This window comes from Ranitomeya imitator, chromosome 6, assembly GCF_032444005.1.
Source record: "Ranitomeya imitator isolate aRanImi1 chromosome 6, aRanImi1.pri, whole genome shotgun sequence".
In the NCBI taxonomy this organism is placed as follows: Eukaryota; Metazoa; Chordata; class Amphibia; order Anura; family Dendrobatidae; genus Ranitomeya; species Ranitomeya imitator.
In genome coordinates this window covers 443174066-443193207 of record NC_091287.1, presented here as the reverse complement: position 1 = coordinate 443193207, position 19142 = coordinate 443174066, and the positions used below count along the sequence as shown (strand labels likewise).

Here is a 19142-nt window from a genome sequence, read left to right as displayed (position 1 = left end):
TGCATGGCCGGGTGCGATCAGAATTCAGAATAAACTCACACATGCAGCGATATTTTTCCTCGGAACAACTGTCTAAGGATAAAAATTGGGCATATGAACAGTATCATAGAACCACACTGGTCTTTTGTGGGATCACACTCCGATGGAAAATACGGTGGTGTGAGCGAGCCCTGAGGGCGGATGGAGACGACTGTATTATCCCACCATCAAACATCGGATCCCACCCAGACCGATGGGAGTCTATGGGGCCGTGCACTTGGACGATTTTTTTCCTCAGAGTTGGTCTGATGAGAAAATTGCTGCATGTCTGAGTTTGATTCAATATTCTGGTCGCACTCGGCCATGCAAGTCAATGAGTGCGAGGAAAACAAAAAAAAATATTAATATTTTCCTAAAATTAGGCTGGATAAACCGAGATCAAACTCCGCCAAACTGGTCACGTCGTATCTGGAGCCATTCATCATTGTCCTTCCTTCTCACCAGCTCCTGCCGCCACTAAAACCGCTGCAGTCTGCATCACTTCATAACATTTTCTAAACAAAATTTCTGAGAAACTTCTTTTTTTGCAGAACACAATTGTCTCTTTGTTTCTTATCCTCTATATGAACAGATGCCTCCAGTAAGAGCATATGACCGTGATGTTAGTAGCTGTCCCCCCCAGCCCCCCAGTGATCACAGTGTACCCCACCGTGGATCTCTGGGCTCACAGCACCGTCTGCAGCAATGTGTGTGATGCTGGGACCTCGCACTGGTCACTGTGCACACAGGTCTCTGTCCCTTTAACAGCGGGCGCACAGGTCCCAGCACAGAGGGCACAGCCCAGCGGAGCTGCCTCCCTCCCTGCAGCAGGAGGAGGATCGTTCCAAACTTCTCCGGGCTCTGCTGGAACATGTCGGAGGCTCAGGAGGACTATGAGAAGGGGAATCCTGCACTCAACCAGCTGCCCGACCATTCCCCGGTGGTGGCAGACGCCATCGGGATCATCCGGCGGAGGGCGGAGGCTGAGAGCGGGCACTGGCCCCTGGGGCTCTCCGACCACTTCTTACTCAGGTTTCTCCGAGCCAGAGACTTCTGCATGGAGCAGGCACTGAGAGTAAGTGTCCGTGTGCCGGGTGTAGTGTGTGCTGTGCTGGGTGTACTATGTAGTGTGCGCCGGGTGTAGTGTGTGCAGTGCTGGGTGTAGTGTGTGTGTGTGTGTGCAGGGCGTAGTGTGTGCCGGGTTTAGTGTGTGTGCCGGATGTGCTATGTAGTATGTGCCGGTGTAGTGTGTGTGTGTGTGCCGGGTGTGCTATGTAGTGTGTGCTGGGTGTAGTGTGTGTGTCGGGTGTAGTGTGTGTGTGGCGGGGGTAGTGTGTGTGTGTGCTGGGTGTACTATGTAGTGTGTGCCGGGTGTAGTGTGTGCCTGGTGTGCTATGTAGTGTGTGCCGGGTGTAGTGTGTGCAGTGCTGGGTGTAGTGTGTGTGTGTGCCAGGTGTAGTGTGTGCTGTGCTGGGTGTGCTATGTAGTGTGTGCCAGGTGTAGTGTGTGTGTGTGTGCCGGGTGTAGTGTGTGCCGGGTGTAGTGTGTGCTGTGCTGGGTGTGCTATGTAGTGTGTGCCAGGTGAAGTGTGTGTGTGTGTGTGTGCCGGGTGTAGTGTGTGCTGTGCTGGGTGTACTATGTAGTGTGCGCCGGGTGTAGTGTGTGCAGTGCTGGGTGTAGTGTGTGTGTGTGTGTGCAGGGCGTAGTGTGTGCCGGGTTTAGTGTGTGTGTCGGATGTGCTATGTAGTATGTGCTGGGTATAGTGTGTGTGTGCCGGTGTAGTGTGTGTGTGTGTGTGTGCCGGGTGTGCTATGTAGTGTGTGCTGGGTGTAGTGTGTGTGTCGGGTGTAGTGTGTGTGTGGCGGGGGTAGTGTGTGTGTGTGCTGGGTGTACTATGTAGTGTGTGCCGGGTGTAGTGTGTGCCTGGTGTGCTATGTAGTGTGTGCCGGGTGTAGTGTGTGCAGTGCTGGGTGTAGTGTGTGTGTGTGCCAGGTGTAGTGTTTGTGTGTCGTGTTTGTGTGTGTGCCTGGTGTGCTATGTAGTGTGTGCTGGGTGTAGTGTCTGTGTGCCGGCTGTAGTGAGTGTGTGTGTGCCTGGTGTGCTATGTAGTGTGTGCTGGGTGTAGTGTCTGTGTGTCGGGTGTAGTGTCTGTGTGTCGGGTGTAGTGTGTGTGCCGGATGTGCTATGTAGTATGTGCTGGGTGTAGTGTGCGTGTGCCGGTGTAGTGTGTGTGTGTGTGTGCCGGGTGTGCTATGTAGTGTGTGCTGGGTGTAGTGTGTGTGCGCCGGGTGTAGTGTGTGTGTGCCTGGTGTGCTATGTAGTGTGTGCTGGGTGTAGTCTGTGTGTGTGTCTGGTGTGCTATGTAGTGTGTGTTGGGTGTAGTGTCTGTGTGCCGGGTGTAGTGTGTGTGTGTGTGTGTGCCGGATGTGCTTTGTAGTATGTGCTCGGTGTAGTGTGTGTGTGTGCCGGGTGTAGTGTGTGTGCCAAGTGTAGTGTTCCTTGTGTGCCTAGTGTGCTATGTAGTGTGTGCCGAGTGTAGTGTGTGTGTGTGTGCTGGATGTGCTATGTAGTATTTGCTGGTTGTTGTGTTTGTGCCGGGTGTAGGGTGTGTGCCGGGTGTAGTGTGCGTGTGTGCTGGATGTGCTATGTAGTATGTGCTGGGTGTAGTGTGTGTGTGCCGGGTGTAGTGTGTGCAGGGTGTAGTGTCCGTCTGTGCTAGGTGTAGTGTCCATGTGTGCCTGGTGCAATATGTAGTGTGTGTGTGCCGGGTGTAGTGTGTGTGTGCCGGGTGTAGTGTATGCCGGGTGTAGTGTGTGCTGTGCTGGGTGTACTATGTAGTGTGCGCCGGGTGTAGTGTGTGCAGTGCTGGGTGTAGTGTGTGTGTGTGCATGGTGTAGTGTGTGCCGGGTTTAGTGTGTGTGCCGGATGTGCTATGTAGTATGTGCTGGGTATAGTGTGTGTGTGCCGGTGTAGTGTGTGTGTGTGTGTGTGCCGGGTGTGCTATGTAGTGTGTGCTGGGTGTAGTGTGTGTGTGCCGGGTGTAGTGTGTGTGTGTGCCTGGTGTGCTATGTAGTGTGTGCTGGGTGTGTGTGTGTGTGCTTGGTGTGCTATGTAGTAAGTGCTGGGTGTAGTGTGTGTGTGCCGGGTGTAGTGTCCGTGTGTGCCTGGTGTGCTATGTAGTGTGTGCCGGGTGTAGTGTGTGTGTGTGTGCCGGATGTGCTATGTAGTATGTCCTGGTTGTAGTGTGTGTGTGCCGGGTGTAGGGTGTGTGCCAGGTGTAGCGTGCGTGTGTGCTGAATGTGCTATGTAGTATGTGCTGGGTGTAGTGTGTGTCTGCCGGGTGTAGTGTGTGTGTGTCGGGTGTAGTGTGTGTGTGCCGGGTGTAGTGTGTGTATGTGTGTGTCGGGTGTAGTGTGTGTGTGCTGGGTGTAGTGTGTGCTGTGTCGGGTGTAGTGTGTTTGTCCCGGGTGTATTGTGTGCTGTGTCGGGTGTAGTGTGTGTGTCCCAGGTGTATTGTGTGCTGTGCCAGGTGTAGTGTGTCTGGTGAGGCAGCTGCTATCATAGAAAGGGCTGTTCTCCGGCTGCAAGAATACAGAGATATTGCTGAACCCTCATCACTTCTGGGGCAGAAACATCTCATTTGAAATGGGTAAAGAAACTACCGCACTTTTCTGTACCTTTTATTTGTAGTGCTGCCCGGCCCTGTATATAGTGCACACAGTTCTGTGTCTAGGGACATGCACCCCATAGTCTGCAGCTCTTTCTTTATTTCTTCTCTCTGTCTTTCTTACATTGTCTTTTTTGTCTTTTTCTTTCTGTCCGTCTGTCTTTCTTTCTTTTTCCTTTCTTTTTGTCTGTTGTTCTTTCTGTCTTCTTTCCCATACAGTTGTGTTCAAACATTTACATACCACCCCACAAATCTTCCTTACCTGACCTATCTATCGCAGTCAATGACATCATGCTTTCCCCCGTACCCGAAGTCCGCTGCCTCGGAGCAACCTTCGACTCTGCCCTGTCCTTCAAACCACACATCCAAGCTCTTTCCACCTCCTGTCGCCTCCAGCTCAAAAATATCTCCAGGATCCGTCCCTTCCTCAACCCCCAATCTACTAAAATGCTTGTGCACGCCCTCATCATCTCCCGCCTTGACTACTGCAACATCCTTTTCTGTGGCCTCCCTGCTAACACCCTTGCACCTCTCCAGTCCATCCTTAACCCCTTTATGACCTTGGGACTTTTCGTTTTTCCGTGTTCGTTTTTCACTCCTCTCCTTCCCAGAGCCATACCTTTTTTTATTTTTCCGTCAATTTGGCCATGTGAGGGCTTATTTTTTGCGGGATGAGTTGTACTTTTGAACGACATCATTGGTTTTAGCATGTCGTGTACTAGAAAACGGGAAAAAAATTCCAAGTGCGGTGAAATTGCAAAAAAAGTGCAATCCCACACTTGTTTTTTGTTTGGCTTTTTTGCTAGGTTCACTAAATGCTAAAACTGACCAGCCATTATGATTCTCCAGGTCATTACGAGTTCATAGACACCAAACATGACTAGGTTATTTTTTACCAAAGTGATGAAAAAAAATTCCAAACTTTGCTAAAAAAAAAAAAAATTGCGCCATTTTCCGATACCCGTAGCGTCTCCATTTTTCATGATCTGGGGTCGGTTGAGGGCTTATTTTTTGCGTGCCAAGGTGACGTTTTTAATGATAGCATTTTGGTGCAGATACGTTCTTTTGATCGCCCGTTATTGCATTTTTTTATTCGAATTTTTTTCTCGCTACGCTGTTTAGCGATCAGGTTAATGCTTTTTTTTTATTTGATAGATCGGGCGATTCTGAGCGTGGCGATACCAAATATGCGTAGATTTGACTTTTTTTATTGATTTATTTTGATTGGGGCGAAAGGGGGGTGATTTAAACTTTTATATTTTTTTTATTTTTTTCACATTTTTTTTAACTTTTTTTTTAACTTTTGCCATGCTTCAATAGCCTCCATGGGAGGCTAGAAGCAGGCACAGCACGATCACCTCTGCTACATAGCAGCGATCTGCTGTTCGCTGCTATGTAGCTGAAAATCAGGTGTGCTGTGAGCGCCAACCACAGGGTGGCGCTCACAGCTGCCGGCGATCAGTAACCATAGAGGTCTCAAGGACCTCTATGGTTACAATTCTGAAGCATCGCCGACCCCCGATCATGTGACGGGGGTCGGCGATGACGTCATTTCCGGCCGCCCGGCCGGAAGGGGTAGTTAAATGCCGCTGTCTGCGTTTGACAGCGGCATTTAACTAGTTAATAGGTGCGGGCAGATCGCGATTCTGCTTGCGCCTATTACGGGCACATGTCAGCTGTTCAAAACAGCTGACATGTCCCGGCTTTGATGCGGGCTCACCGCGAAGCCCTGCATCAAAGCAGGGGATCTGACCTCGGATGTACTATCCCGTCCGAGGTCAGAAAGGGGTTAACTCTGCTGCCCGACTAATCCATCTCTCTCCTCGCTACTCCTCCGCTTCCCCCCTCTGCAAATCTCTTCACTGGCTCCCATTCCCTCAGCGTATCCAGTTCAAATTACTAATACTGACATACAAAGCCATCCATAACCTGTCTCCTCCACATATCTCTGAACTAATCTCCCGATATCTTCCCTCACGCATTCTCCGGTCCCCCCAAGACCTCCTTCTCTCCTCCACACTTATTTGCTCCTCGTCCAATCGCCTCCAAGACTTCTCCCGAATATCCCCCATCCTCTGGAACTCTCTACCCCAACACATCCGACTATCAACCACAGTCGGATCCTTCAGACGGAACCTGAAAACTCATCTCTTCAGGAAAGCCTACAGCCTGCACTGACCCCACTGCCTCCTCACCACTACCGAAGCTACCGCCTCACCAACACCGGAGCTCCTGCAACCCCCAAACTACTGTCTCGTTCCCCATAATCCTGTAGAATGTAAGCCCGCAAGGGCAGGGTCCTCGCCCCTCTGTATCAGTCTGTCATTGTTAGTTTGTTTACTGTATGTGATATCTGTAACTTGTATGTAACCCCTTCTCATGTACAGCACCATGGAATCAATGGTGCTATATAAATAAATAATAATAATACCCTGGCAGAATTTTTGCTTTCTTGGCCTTTTTTCAGAGAATGTGAATGATAACACAAAAACTTTTTCTCCACTCATGGTTAGTGATTGGGTGAAGACATTTATTGTCAAACTACTGTGTTTTCTCTTTTTTGAAATCATAATGACAACCCAAAACATCCAAATGACCCTGATCAAAAGTTCACATACCCTGGTGATTTTGGCCTGATAATATGCACAGAAGTTGATGCAAATTGGTTTGAATGGCTACTAAAGGTAACATCCTCACCTGTGACCTGTTTGCTTGTAATCAGTGTGTTCGCATAAAAGCTGAGAGAGGTTTTGGGATCCAGACAGACGTTTGCATCTTTCATCCAGCCACTGATGTTTCTGGATTGTGAGTCATGGGGAAAGCAAAAGAATTGTCAACGGAACTACGGGAAAAAGTAGTTGAACTGTATAAAACGGGAAAGGGATACAAAAAGATATCCAAGGATTTGATAATGCCAGTCAGCAGCGTTCAAACTGGGAAAATGTAAAATCAGTGGCCCTGTAAAAACAAAACCATGATCAGGTAGACCAACAAAAATGTCGTCCACAACTGCCAGGAAAATTGTTCGGGATGCAAAGAAAAACCCAGAAATAACATCAGCTGAAATACAGGACTCTCTGAAAACCAGAGGTGCAGCTGTTTCAAGAAGCACAATAAGGAGGCACTTCAAGAAAAATGGGCTACATGGTCGAGTCGCCAGAAGAAAGCCATTACTGCGCAAATGCCACAAAGTATCTCGCAAAACAGCACAGAGACAATCCTCAAAACTTCTGGAACAAGGTAATTTGGAGTGATGAGACCAAAATGGAACTTTTTGGCCACAACCATAAACTTCACATTTGGAGAGAGGTCAACACACCATCTATGGTGTGGATCGCTGATGGTTTGGGGATGTGTGAGCTACAAAGGCACAGGAAACTTGGTCAAAGTTAAAAGAAAGATGAATGCAGCATGTTATCAGGAAATACTGGAGGCAAATTTGCAATCATCAGCCCGGAAGCTGCGCATGGGACATACTTGGACATTCCAACATGACAACGATCCAAAATACAAGGCTAAGTCGACCTGTCATTGGCTACAGGAGAACTAAGTGAAGGTTATGGAGTGGCCATCTCAGTCCCCTGACCTCAGTATCATTGAGCCACTCTGGGGAGATCTGAAGCGCGCATTTCATGCTAGACAGCCCAGGAATTTACAGGAACTGGAGGCTTTTTGTCAAGAAGAGTGGGCAGCTTTACCATCTGAGAAAATAAAGAAATAAAGAACATCTCCCACAACTACCACAAACGACTTCAAGCTGTCATTAAATGTTAGAGGGGGCAATGTATGGTATTTGGAAAAGGGGTATGTGAACTTTTTATCAGGGTCATTTGGATGTTTTGGGTTGTTATGATGATTTAAAAAGAGAAAACACAGTAGTTTGACAATAAATGGCTTCACCCAACCACTAACCATGAGTGGAGAAAAAGTTTTGGTGTTATCATTCATATTTTCTGAAAAAAGGCCAAGAAAGCAAAAATTCTGCCGGAGTATGTAAACTTTTGAGCACAACTGTATATCATCTTTCTATTTCCTTATCTCTATCCTATCCTTCGTGTGCTGTAAGGGTAGCTAATAGGGATGAGCGAATATGTTCAGAAAACGATCGCCGAATCCAAGTTTGCCATATTCATGCTGATTTTATGTTTGACGATCTGCTCTCCCATTGACTTCAATGGTGTTTGGCTATGTTCGTCGAATATTGCAAATACAACGATCGTAATCCGAACCCAATATTTAAATATTTGCTGATCTCTAGTAGCTCTCAGCACTGCACAGTACTGTCATACATACGTGTATGTTATGTGTGAACTGGCCATATCCATGCCTATGTAAAGTTTACATCCATCTGGTTCTCAGTGATCTAAAAATCCTGAATGTCGTAGAAATATTTGCTGGCAGATTATTAGTTTGTGGTCTGTAGTGACAGTGCTCCCCTCCTGTCACTGGTTTCTGCAGCGCTCCTCTCGCTTTGCTTATTTAGCATCTCCATGGCACGGGTGATGGGCGTAACACACCTATAACAGCACCTGATTTCTGTCCAGAGGCCATTGTTCTATTTTGTGGGGATAAAGCTGCTGGAGACTTTCTACTCTACTACATGGCTGGTCCTTTGAGCAGATGATATGACATTTGACACTGGAAATCCACAAAAGAAAACACAGAACAGATGCGGCTGTAGCTGAACTTTTCATAATTATGTCTTATATTCTAGGTTCTTCAAAGTAGCCACCTTTTGCTTTGATGAGTGCTTTGCACACTCTTGGCATTCTCTTGATGAGCTTCAAGAGGTAGTCATCGGGAATGGTCTTCCAACAATCTTCAAGGAGTTCCCAGAGATGCTTAGCACTTGTTGGCCCTTTTGCCCTCACTCTGCGGTCCAGCTCACCTCATACCATCTCGATTGGGTTCAAGTCTGGTGACTGTGGAGGCCAGGTCATCTGGCATAGCACCCCATCACTCTCCTTCTTGGTCAAATAGCCCTTACACAGCCTGGAGGTGTGCTTGGGGTCATTGTCCTGTTGAAAAATAAATGATGGTCCAACTAAACGCAAACCGGATGAAATAGCATGCCACTGCAAGATGCTGTGGTAGCCATGTTGGTTTTTTATGCCTTCAATTTTGAATAAATCCCCAACAGTGACACCAGCATAGCACCCCCACACTATCACACCTCCTCCATGCTTCACGGTGGGAACCAGGCATGTAGAGTCCATCCGTTGACCTTTTCTGCGTCGCACAGTGACACAGTGGGTGGAACCAAAGATGTCAAATTTGGACTCATCAGACCAAAGCACAGATTTCCACTGGTCTAATGTCCATTCCTTGTGTTCTTTAGCCCAAACAAGTCTCTTCTGCTTGTTGCCTGTCCTTAGCAGTGGTTTCTGTTGTGAATTCTGTTGTCGAACTCCCTCCTGTGGTCGTGAATGGTACTTCGGCGAGTTCTGTCTATGGGCTCCCTCTGGTGGCTATGAGTGAAGCTGCTGCTTCTGAGGTTCCTTAGACAGGTGACATGGTTTATCCTTTGGTTCGCTGCTCTATTTAACTCCTCTCAGATCGTTACTCCATGCCAGCTGTCAATGTTTTTGCATTTGTTCAGTTCGCTCCTGGATCTCTCTGGTGACCTGCCTTCTCCTGCAGAAGCTAAGTTCCTGATAGTCATTATTTGTTCACTGTTTTCTTGTCCAGCTGGTTATGATGATTTTGTCTTGCTAGCTGGAAGCTCTGGGATGCAGAGTGGCCCCACCGCACCGTGAGTCGGTGCGGAGGTCTTTTTAGCACACTCTGCGTGGTCTTTTGTAGGTTTTTGTGTTGATCGCAAAGTTACCTTTCCTATCCTCTGTCTATTTAGTAAGTCTGGCCTCCCTTTGCTGAAACCTGTTTCATTACTGCGTTTGTGACTTTAATCTGTACTCACAGTCAATATATGTGGGGGGGCTTCCTTTACCTTTGGGGAATTTCTCTGAGGCAAGGTAGGCTTTATTTTCTATCTCTAGGGCTAGATAGCTTTTAGGCTGTGACGAGGCGCCTAGGTCTGGTCAGGAGCGCTCCACGGCTATTTCTAGTGTGTGTGATAGGATTAGGGCTTGCGGTCAGCAGAGCTCCCACATCCCAGAGCTCGTCCTGCATGAGGTTTAACTATCAGGTCATTCCGGGTGCTCCTAACCACCAGGTCATAACAGGTTTCCTAGCAGCTATTTTACCATGAAGGCCTGCTGCACAAAGTCTCCTCTTAACAGTTGTTGTAGAGATGTGTCTGCTGCTAGAACTCTGTGTGGCATTGACCTGGTCTCTAATCTGAGCTGCTGTTAACCTGCGATTTCTGAGGCTGGTGACTCGGATAAACTTATCCTCAGCAGCAGAGGTGACTCTTGGTCTTCCTTTCCTGAGGTGGTCCTCATGTGAGCCAGTTTCTTGATGGTTTTTGCCACTGCACTTGGGGACACTTTCAAAGTTTTCCAATTTTTTGTACAGACTGACCTTCATTTCTTAAAGTAACGATGGCCACTCGTTTTTCTTTTCTTGGCTGCTTTTTTCTTGCCATAATACAAATTCTAACAGTCTATTCAGTAGGAATATCAGCTGTGTATCCACCAGACTTCTGCACAACTGTTATGATCCAGTGACCTTGGAGCTGCATGAGAACTTTCACTGGAGAAAGTGGCCACTATACTGACCGCAACCCTGAACTTAACACCGCAACTAGAAGTAGCCGTGGAGTGTACCTAACACACCTAGACACCTCATCACAGCCGGAGGACTAAATACCCCTAAAGATGGAAATCGGAATACTATCTTGCCTCTGAGAAAATCCCCAAAGGATAGACAGCCCCCCACAAATATTGGCGATGAGTCAGAGAGGAAAAAACATACACAGGCAGAAAAAACAGGATTTAGCACAGGAGGCCACTCTAGCTAGATAGGACAGAATAGGACAGAGTTCTGTGCGGTCAGTATTAAAACCCTTCAAAAAATCCACAGCAGAATATACAAAAAACTTCCTACATCCAACTAAAGATGTAGGAGCGTATATCCATCCCACCTCCTCCCCAACCTCACCACCACACTTATCCCATCCCTAACCCACCTCTTCAACCTATCACTAACTTCTGGCACCTTCCCCTCTGCGTTCAAACATGCCACAATCACGCCTATCCTTAAAAAGCCAACCCTCGATCCAACTGCTATGTCCAGCTATCGCCCAATATCGCTGCTCCCATTTGCTTCCATACTCCTGGAGCAGCACGTCCATGCTGAACTCTCCTCCCACCTCTCATCTAACTTGTTGTACGACAATCTACAATCTGGTTTCCGCCCCCATCACTCAACTGAGACTGCCCTGACCAAAATCACTAACGACCTACTTACCGCCAAAGCTACTGGACAATACTCTGTACTCCTCCTTCTAGACCTGTCCCCTGCTTTCAACACAGTTGACCACTGCCTCCTACTACAGATACTCTCCTCCTTTGGCATCAAAGACCTCGCCCTATCCTGGATCGCCTCGTACCTTTCCAACCGCACATTCAGCGTCTCCCACTCCCATACTACCTCCTCATCCCACCCTCTCTCTGTTGGAGTCCCCCAAGGCTCTGTTCTAGGACCCCTACTCTTCTCAATCTATACACTTGGCTTGGGACAACTCATAAAGTCCCATGGATTCCAGTACCACCTCTATGCTGACGACACTCAGATCTACCTCTCTGGCCCAGACGTCACCGCTCTGCTGTCCAGAATCCCAGAGTGCCTATCAGCCATATCCTCCTTCTTCTCCTCTCGCTTCCTCAAACTCAATGTGGACAAATCTGAACTCATCATCTTTCCTCCATCCCACAAATCTTCCTTACTTGACCTATCTATCGCAGTCAATGACATCATGCTTTCCCCTGTACCCGAAGTCCGCTGCCTCGGAGTAACCTTCGACTCTGCCCTGTCCTTCAAACCACACATCCAAGCTCTTTCCACCTGCTGTCGCCTCCAGCTCAAAAATATCTCCAGGATCCGTCCTTTCCTCAACCCCCAATCTACTAAAATGCCTGTGCACGCCCTCATCATTTCCCGCCTTGACTACTGCAACATCCTTTTCTGTGGCCTCCCTGCTAACACCCTTGCACCTCTCCAGTCCATCCTTAACTCTGTTGCCCGACTAATCCATCTCTCTCCTCGCTACTCCTCCGCTTCCCCCCTCTGCAAATCTCTTCACTGGCTCCCATTCCCTCAGCGTATCCAGTTCATATTGCTAATACTGACCTACAAAGCCATCCACAACCTGTCTCCTCCATATATCTCTGAACTAATCTCTCGATATCTTCTCTCACGTGACCTCCCAAGACCTCCTTCTCTCCTCCACACTTATTCGCTCCTCATCCAATCACCTCCAAGACTTCTCCCGAATATCCCCCATCCTCTGGAACTCTCTGCCCCAACACGTCCGACTATCAACCACAGTCGGATCCTTCAGACGGAACCTGAAAACTCATCTCTTCAGGAAAGCCTACAGCCTGCACTGACACCGCTGCTGCCTCATCACTATCGAAGCTACCGCCTCACCAACACCGGAGCTACCGCCTCACCAACACCGGAGCTACCGCCTCACCAACACCGGAGCTCCTGCAGCCCTCAACCTACTGTCTCCTTCCCCATAATCCTGTAGAATGTAAGCCCGCAAGGGCAGGGTCCTCGCCCCTCTGTATCAGTCCGTCATTGTTAGTTTTACTGTATGTGATATTTGTAACTTGTATGTAACCCCTTCTCATGTACAGCACCATGGAATCAATGGTGCTATATAAATAAATAATAATAATCTGCAACTCCAGTGAAACCAACCAGACCGAGAAAACACAGACACAGTCTAATCTGGACAAAAGAAAAACAAACGAGCAATACTGAAAATAAGCACACTGCATGTGTGCCACAAGAAAAGAAACAGACACTTATCTTTGCTGAACTGGCAGATAAGCATGAGAGGCCAGGCAGAGATCCAACACTTCCAAAGAAACATTGACAACTGGAAAGGGCTAAAGGATCCAGCCCACCTAAATATCCCAGTCAGAATTGTAATTATTCGATACACCTGGCCAGGACTGCGAGTCAGAGACAACTGCATTCCCACCAACAACCACTGGAGGGAACCCAAGAGCAGAATTCACAACACACAACACAACTGATGGTCCCAACACCATTTATAAGGCAAGAAATCCCACTTATTAAACCTGCCAGGGCACACCTGTGAAGTGAAAACTATTCCCGGTGACTACCTCTTGAAGCTCATCAAGAGAATGCCAAGAGTGTGCAAAGCAGTCATCAAAGCAAAAGGTGGCCACTTTTAAGAACCTAGAATATAAGACATAATTTCAGTTGTTGCACACTTTTTTGTTAAGTATATAATTCCACATGTGTTATTTCATAGTTTTGATGCCTTCAGTGTGAATGTACAATTTTCATAGTCATGAAAATACAGAAAAATCTTTAAATGAGAAGGTGTGTCCAAACATTTGGTCTTACTGTATATGACCTATTAATATGGGCATACAGGTAATAACAATGTTTATTACCCTGAGAAGATCCCTTAGTGCCGTTCCCATAGAAGGGAGGATGAGGTACAGTTATATGAAAAAGTTTGGGCACCCCTATTAATCTTAAGCTTAATGTTTTATAAAAATTGTTTTTTTTTGCAACAGCTATTTCAGTTTCATATATCTAATAACTGTTGGACACAGTAATGTTTCTGCCTTTAAATGATGTTTATTGTACTAACAGAAAATGTGCAATCTGCATTCAAGCAAAATTTGACAGGTGCATAAGTATGGGCACCCTTATCATTTTCTTGTTTTAAATACTCCTACCTACTTTTTACTGACTTATTAAAGCACTTTTTTTGGTTTTCTAACCTCATTGAGCTTTGAACTCCATAGCCAAGTGTATGCAATCATGGGGAAAGCTACTTAAAGTGGCCACTTGCAAGTTGTTCTCCTGTTTGAATCTCCTCTGAATAGTGGCATCATGGGCTCCTCAAAATAACTGTCTAATGATCTGAAAACAAAGATTATTCAACATAGTTGTTCAGGGGAAGGATACAAAAAGCTGTCTCCGAGATTTAACCTGTCAATTTCCACTGTAAGGAACATAGTAAGGAAATGGAAGAACACAGGTACAGTTCTTGTTAAGGCCAGAAGTGGCAGGCCAAGAAAAACATCAGAAAGACAGACAAGAAGAATGGTGAGATCAGTCAATGACAATCCTCCGACCACCTCCAGAGAGCTGCAGCATCAACTTGCTGCAGATGGTGTCAGTGTGCATCGGTCAACTATACAATGCACTTTGCACAAGGAGAAGCTGTATGGGAGAGTGCGGCGAAAGAAGCCGTTTCTGCAAGCACGCCACAAACAGAGTCGGCTGAGTTATGCAAAAGCACATTTGGAGAAGCCAATTTCTTTTTGGAAAAGGTCCTGTGGACTGATGAAACCAAGATTGAGTTGTTTGGTCATACAAAAAGGCGTTATGCATGGCAGCCAAAAAACGCAGCATTCCAAGAAAAACACTTGCTAACCACAGTAAAATTTGGTGGAGGTTCCATCATGGTTTAGGACTGTGTGGCCAATGCCGGCATCGGGAATCTTGTTAAAGTTGAGGGACGCATGGATTCCTCTCAGTATCAGCAGATTCTTGACAATAATGTTCATGAATCAGTGACAAAGTTGAAGTTACGCAGGGGATGGATCTTTCAGCAAGACAATGATCCAAAACACCGCTCCAAATCTACTCAGGCATTCATGCAGAGGAACAATTACACTGTTCTGGAATGGCCATCCCAGTCCCCAGACCTGAATATCATTGAACATCTGTGGGATCATTTGAAGAGGGCTGTCCATGCTCGGCGACCACCAAACTTAACTGAACTGGAATTGTTTTGTAAAGAGGTATGGTCAAAAATACCCTCATCCAGGATCCAGGAACTCATTAAAAGCTACAGGAAGCGACTAGAGGCTGTTATTTTTGCAAAAGGAGGATCTACTAAATATTAATGTCACTTTTCTGGTGGGGTGCCCATACTTATGCACCTGTCAAATTTTGTTTGAATGCAGATTGCACATTTTCTGTTAGTACAATAAACATCATTTCAAGGCAGAAACATTACTGTGTCCAACAGTTATTATATATATGAAACTGAAATGGCTGTTGCAAAAAAAAACAATTTTTATAAAACATTAAAGGGAACCTGTCACCCCGTTTTTTCAAGAAGAGCTAAAAAATAGCATTAAATAGGGGCAGAGCTGGGCTTTACATTAGTGTATTTTGGAGCCTTTATTCCCCACCTATGCTGCCGAAATACCTTTGTAAAGTCGCCGTTTTGGGCTGTCACTCACGCTGGTCAGGTCATATGGGCGTGGTGACAGCACTGTTTCTCTCCCAGATCTCCGTTGGTGGCGTAGTGGTGTGCGCATGTCCAAGTGGCAAATCCACTGCGCAGCTTCAAGGAAAATAGCGCAATCTGTGCTATTCAGCCGTTTATCGGTGGGCGCGGCCATCTTAGTGAGGCCGCGCGTGCGCAGATGGTTCTTCTCGGTTTCCTGGGGCTTCAGGAAAATGGCCGCGGGATGCCGCGCGTGCACAGATGGAGATCGCGGCGGCCATTTTCCTGCAGCCGAGATGCGAACTCTGACCTGTGTTGTTTTCCACGTCAAGCTTTGCAGGTTGCTCGGCGTGTGACATCCTTAGACCCATTAGGACACACATTTGTGTCTTCGTATTGTTAGACTTGGTTTGTTTTCTCTCCAGTGCACACCCACCGTGTTTTTTGTTGACTGCACACTGAATGATACAGATACGTATGCAGAAAGCTGTGAAGTACTTGTAGCCTAAAAAATATGGGAGAATACATCTATTAGCAACAGGTGACAATACTACACTTTGATGGACTAATTTATGGGATCATTCCTCAAAACTGGTGGCTTATGGAATATTGATTGTATTCGCACATATCAGATGTCTCTACCTCAATCAATTTACTAACACACTGAGTGTAAAATTCGGCTTCCACAGAAGTTAAAAGCTCGAAAACCAGGGGTTTCCAAGATCATTGGAACTGCTTTAATATCAGAACAACCCCCTGAAGGCCATGTCTACCCCACCATTATGTTCCTCCATACATTATGGCTGTATGGACACTGGTGCCTCGGTCAACTAAAGACACCAGTATCATAAGTGATTAATGGCTGATGGAGGCCCAATACAGTTATTACATTGGGACCCAGGAGTTCATATTACTCCTCTGATTAGCGATATCATCCATTGAAAGAGTCTCGGCACCATCTCTACAATTAGTAAGGGAAATGCTAGATTTCTATGTAGCCAGGAACGGTGAAAGAGGCTGTACTACTGTTTTTCTAAACTGGAGATTTTGCAATAGTGTCCAAAAGTCAATGTCTTAACATAAACCAGGAAGTTGTAGATTAGTACAATTTGTACAACCACAAACAATTTCAGACTTAATAAAGAATGCAAGATTCAAGCTGTTCCTCTGCGATTTTGGCCTTGGTTTAGGCCGGGGTCACACTTGCAAGTGCAATGCGAGAAACTTGTGCGAGTCTCTCGCCTCAATACCTGTCACTGCCGCCGGCACTCGGGACCGGAGTGTGCGGCTGTATGTATTTCTATGCAGCTGAACGCTCCGGTCCCGAGTGCCAGCGGCAGTGCCGGGTATTGAGGCGAGAGACTCGTTCGAGTTTCTTGCATTGCACTCGCAAGTGTGACCCCGGCCTTACTGAGACAATATAAGTGGATTTTGCTCTCTATTGGGGCATATAGTGATAATATCTGTGGGTTAAGATCTTAGGCTATGTGCACACGGTGTGGATTTTTCTGCACCGTTTTTGCTAAATCCGCAGGTTTTACACCTGCCATTTTACATCTGCCGTTTTACACCTGCGGATTCCTATTGAGGAGCAGGTGTAAACCACTGCGGAATCTGCACAAAGAATTGACATGCTGCGGAAAATGCAACGCAGCGTTTCCACGTGGATTTTCCGCAGCATGTGCACTGCGGATTTGGTTTTCCATAGGTTTACATGGTACTGTACAACGCATGGAAAACAGCTGCAAATCTACAGCGGCCAATCCACTGCGGATTCGCAGCCAAATCCGCAACGTTTGCACTTACCCTCAGTGTGAGTGGAAAGCTAACTTCCAGGACTGTTCAGACTGCCGACTTGTTTGCAGTCCCTGCAGATTTGACGGTAATGTTATGGAAAATCTGCATGTTTTCACATTAGATTTTCAATGTTTAGGGTAAAATCCATGTGTAAAATTTTTACCCATGGTTCAGGATGTGTTTTTCAACAAATTTGTTGACTATTTTCTTCATTAAAGCCTATCTGTCTCCTTAAAGTGGTGTTCCCAAAATCACAAAGTGGTCATATAAAATACACATATACTATAAGACCACATATTAATTTGTGCCAATATAACCCATTTATAAAATCTGCCTTGTTTTGTACAAATCACCCCCTTAAATATGACATAGGAACAGTCCTGTAGTTCCAGGGACCCTGGTCGCTCATCGGTGCGGCCTCTTCCAGCTTACATCCTGAAAGTATAGCTGACTGGAATGCAGCTACTACTGTGAGGAATGATGCCACAGGAACGGGTGGAGCCTGCATCATTACAGAGAGCTCATACAAAGAAACTGAAGTACCTGCGTGCTGCTAAGAATGGCATTGTACTACAGGATAAGGCTGTATATAGAGGAGAAAAATCATATAATGCAGGATGGGGCTGTATATACAGGAGAGAACAAAGAGACAAACTGTAGGATAGGCTGTATACAGAGAGGAGAGATATACTGCAGGATGGGGCTCTATGTACAGGGGACAGGAAGGTGGATATAATGAAGGATGGGATGCATATTGAGGGGCCCCAGAGGAGAGATATACTACAGGATGGGCTATATATTGATGGGACTGAAAGGAGAGATATGCTTCAGAATTTACTGTATATAGATGGCACCAAAAGGAGAGATATACTGCAGGATATTCTTTATATAGAGGGTACAGAAATGAGAGATTTAATCTCAAAATCAATGTTACCATCCACCTCTCTTGTCTCCCCTTTTCCTCATAGATTGTAAGCTTGCGAGCAGGGCCCTCATTCCTCCTGGTATCTGTTTTGAACTGTGATTTCTGTTATGCTGTAATGTCTATTGTCTGTACAAGTCCCCTCTATAATTTGTAAAGCGCTGCGGAATATGTTGGCGCTATATAAATAAAAATTATTATTATTAACTGTTTACAGGTGTCTGAAAGAAGAGGTATATGGCAGTATGGGGCTCTGTGTACAGAAGCTGAGATTATTTGAGCTGTGTTTGTTCCCTGATGCTGAGTGTTCATTGATGTGGTACTGCACATTTTGCTCTATTGAGGCATATGACACCGGCTTTACCCCTTCACCCCCAGCCTGTTTTCACCTTCCTGATCAGCCCAAATTTTACAATTCTGACCAGTATCACTTTATGTGGTAATAACTCTGGAACACATATGGATGATCATCTTGTTTCACACCAGGAAATCCATTTCAGTCTTACACTGCGAGAAAGGCACGCTGGCAATACTGCAATACATACATGTGAAGCCAGCAAACAAAGGTGGAGCTGGGGCAGACGCAAACAATGTAGCTCTGCCGGAGACATCCGATCCTAAGCTGGAGTGTGTGATTGTAGAACCAGAGATTCCAGCGCTGTAATATAACAGCGCTGGAAATGGAGCTTTATTATCCTGGAGCAGACTAGTACACTCTTTAAATGATCATTTATGTTGCAGGCGATCTGGGGCTGCTATAACTGTGACACAGGGTTAGGCCGGGGTCACACTTCCGTGTGCAATGCGGGAAACTCGCACGAGTCTCTCGCATCAATACCCGGCACTGCCGCCGGCACTCGGGTCCGGAGCGTTCAGCTGCATAGAAATACATGGAACCACACACTCAGTCCCGAGTGCCATCAGCAGTGCCGGGTATTGATGTGCGAATTTCTCGCATTGAACTCACAAGTGTGACCCCGGACTTAGGCTGCCGTCACACTAGCAGTATTTGGTCAGTATTTTACCTCAGTATTTGTAGCCAAAACCAGGAGTGGAACAATTAGAGGAAAAGTATAATAGAAACATATGCACCACTTCTGCATTTATCACCCATTCCTGGTTTTGGCTACAAATACTGATGAAAAATCCTGACCAAATCCTGATGCAATCCTGAACATGTGCACATACCCTAACATGGATTATTTCCAAAGACCATACTAAGGACCAGGAAATGTGGAGAAAAGCCGATTCCGGCAGCTAAATAGGAAAGGCTTCTTTACAGTTAGAGCAGTCAGACAGCGCATTGCTCTCCCACAAGAGGTAGTAATGACACTATAACAGATTGGATGCTTTTATTACAATGAATGAAATTGTGGGCAACCAAT

The 19142-nt window shown here is 46.3% G+C and overlaps 1 protein-coding gene across 1 annotated transcript in view; it reads left to right on the top strand.

Annotated features, from left to right (window-relative positions):
* The first annotated feature begins 838 nt into the window (after positions 1-838).
* The window catches only part of TTPA (alpha tocopherol transfer protein), a 44900-nt gene continuing 26596 nt past the window's right edge, over positions 839-19142 (top strand). The window contains exon 1 of the mRNA XM_069731405.1: positions 839-1093. Coding sequence (XP_069587506.1) covers positions 890-1093 — 204 coding nt within the window. The 5' untranslated portion in view covers positions 839-889. The remainder of the gene's footprint in view (positions 1094-19142) is intronic.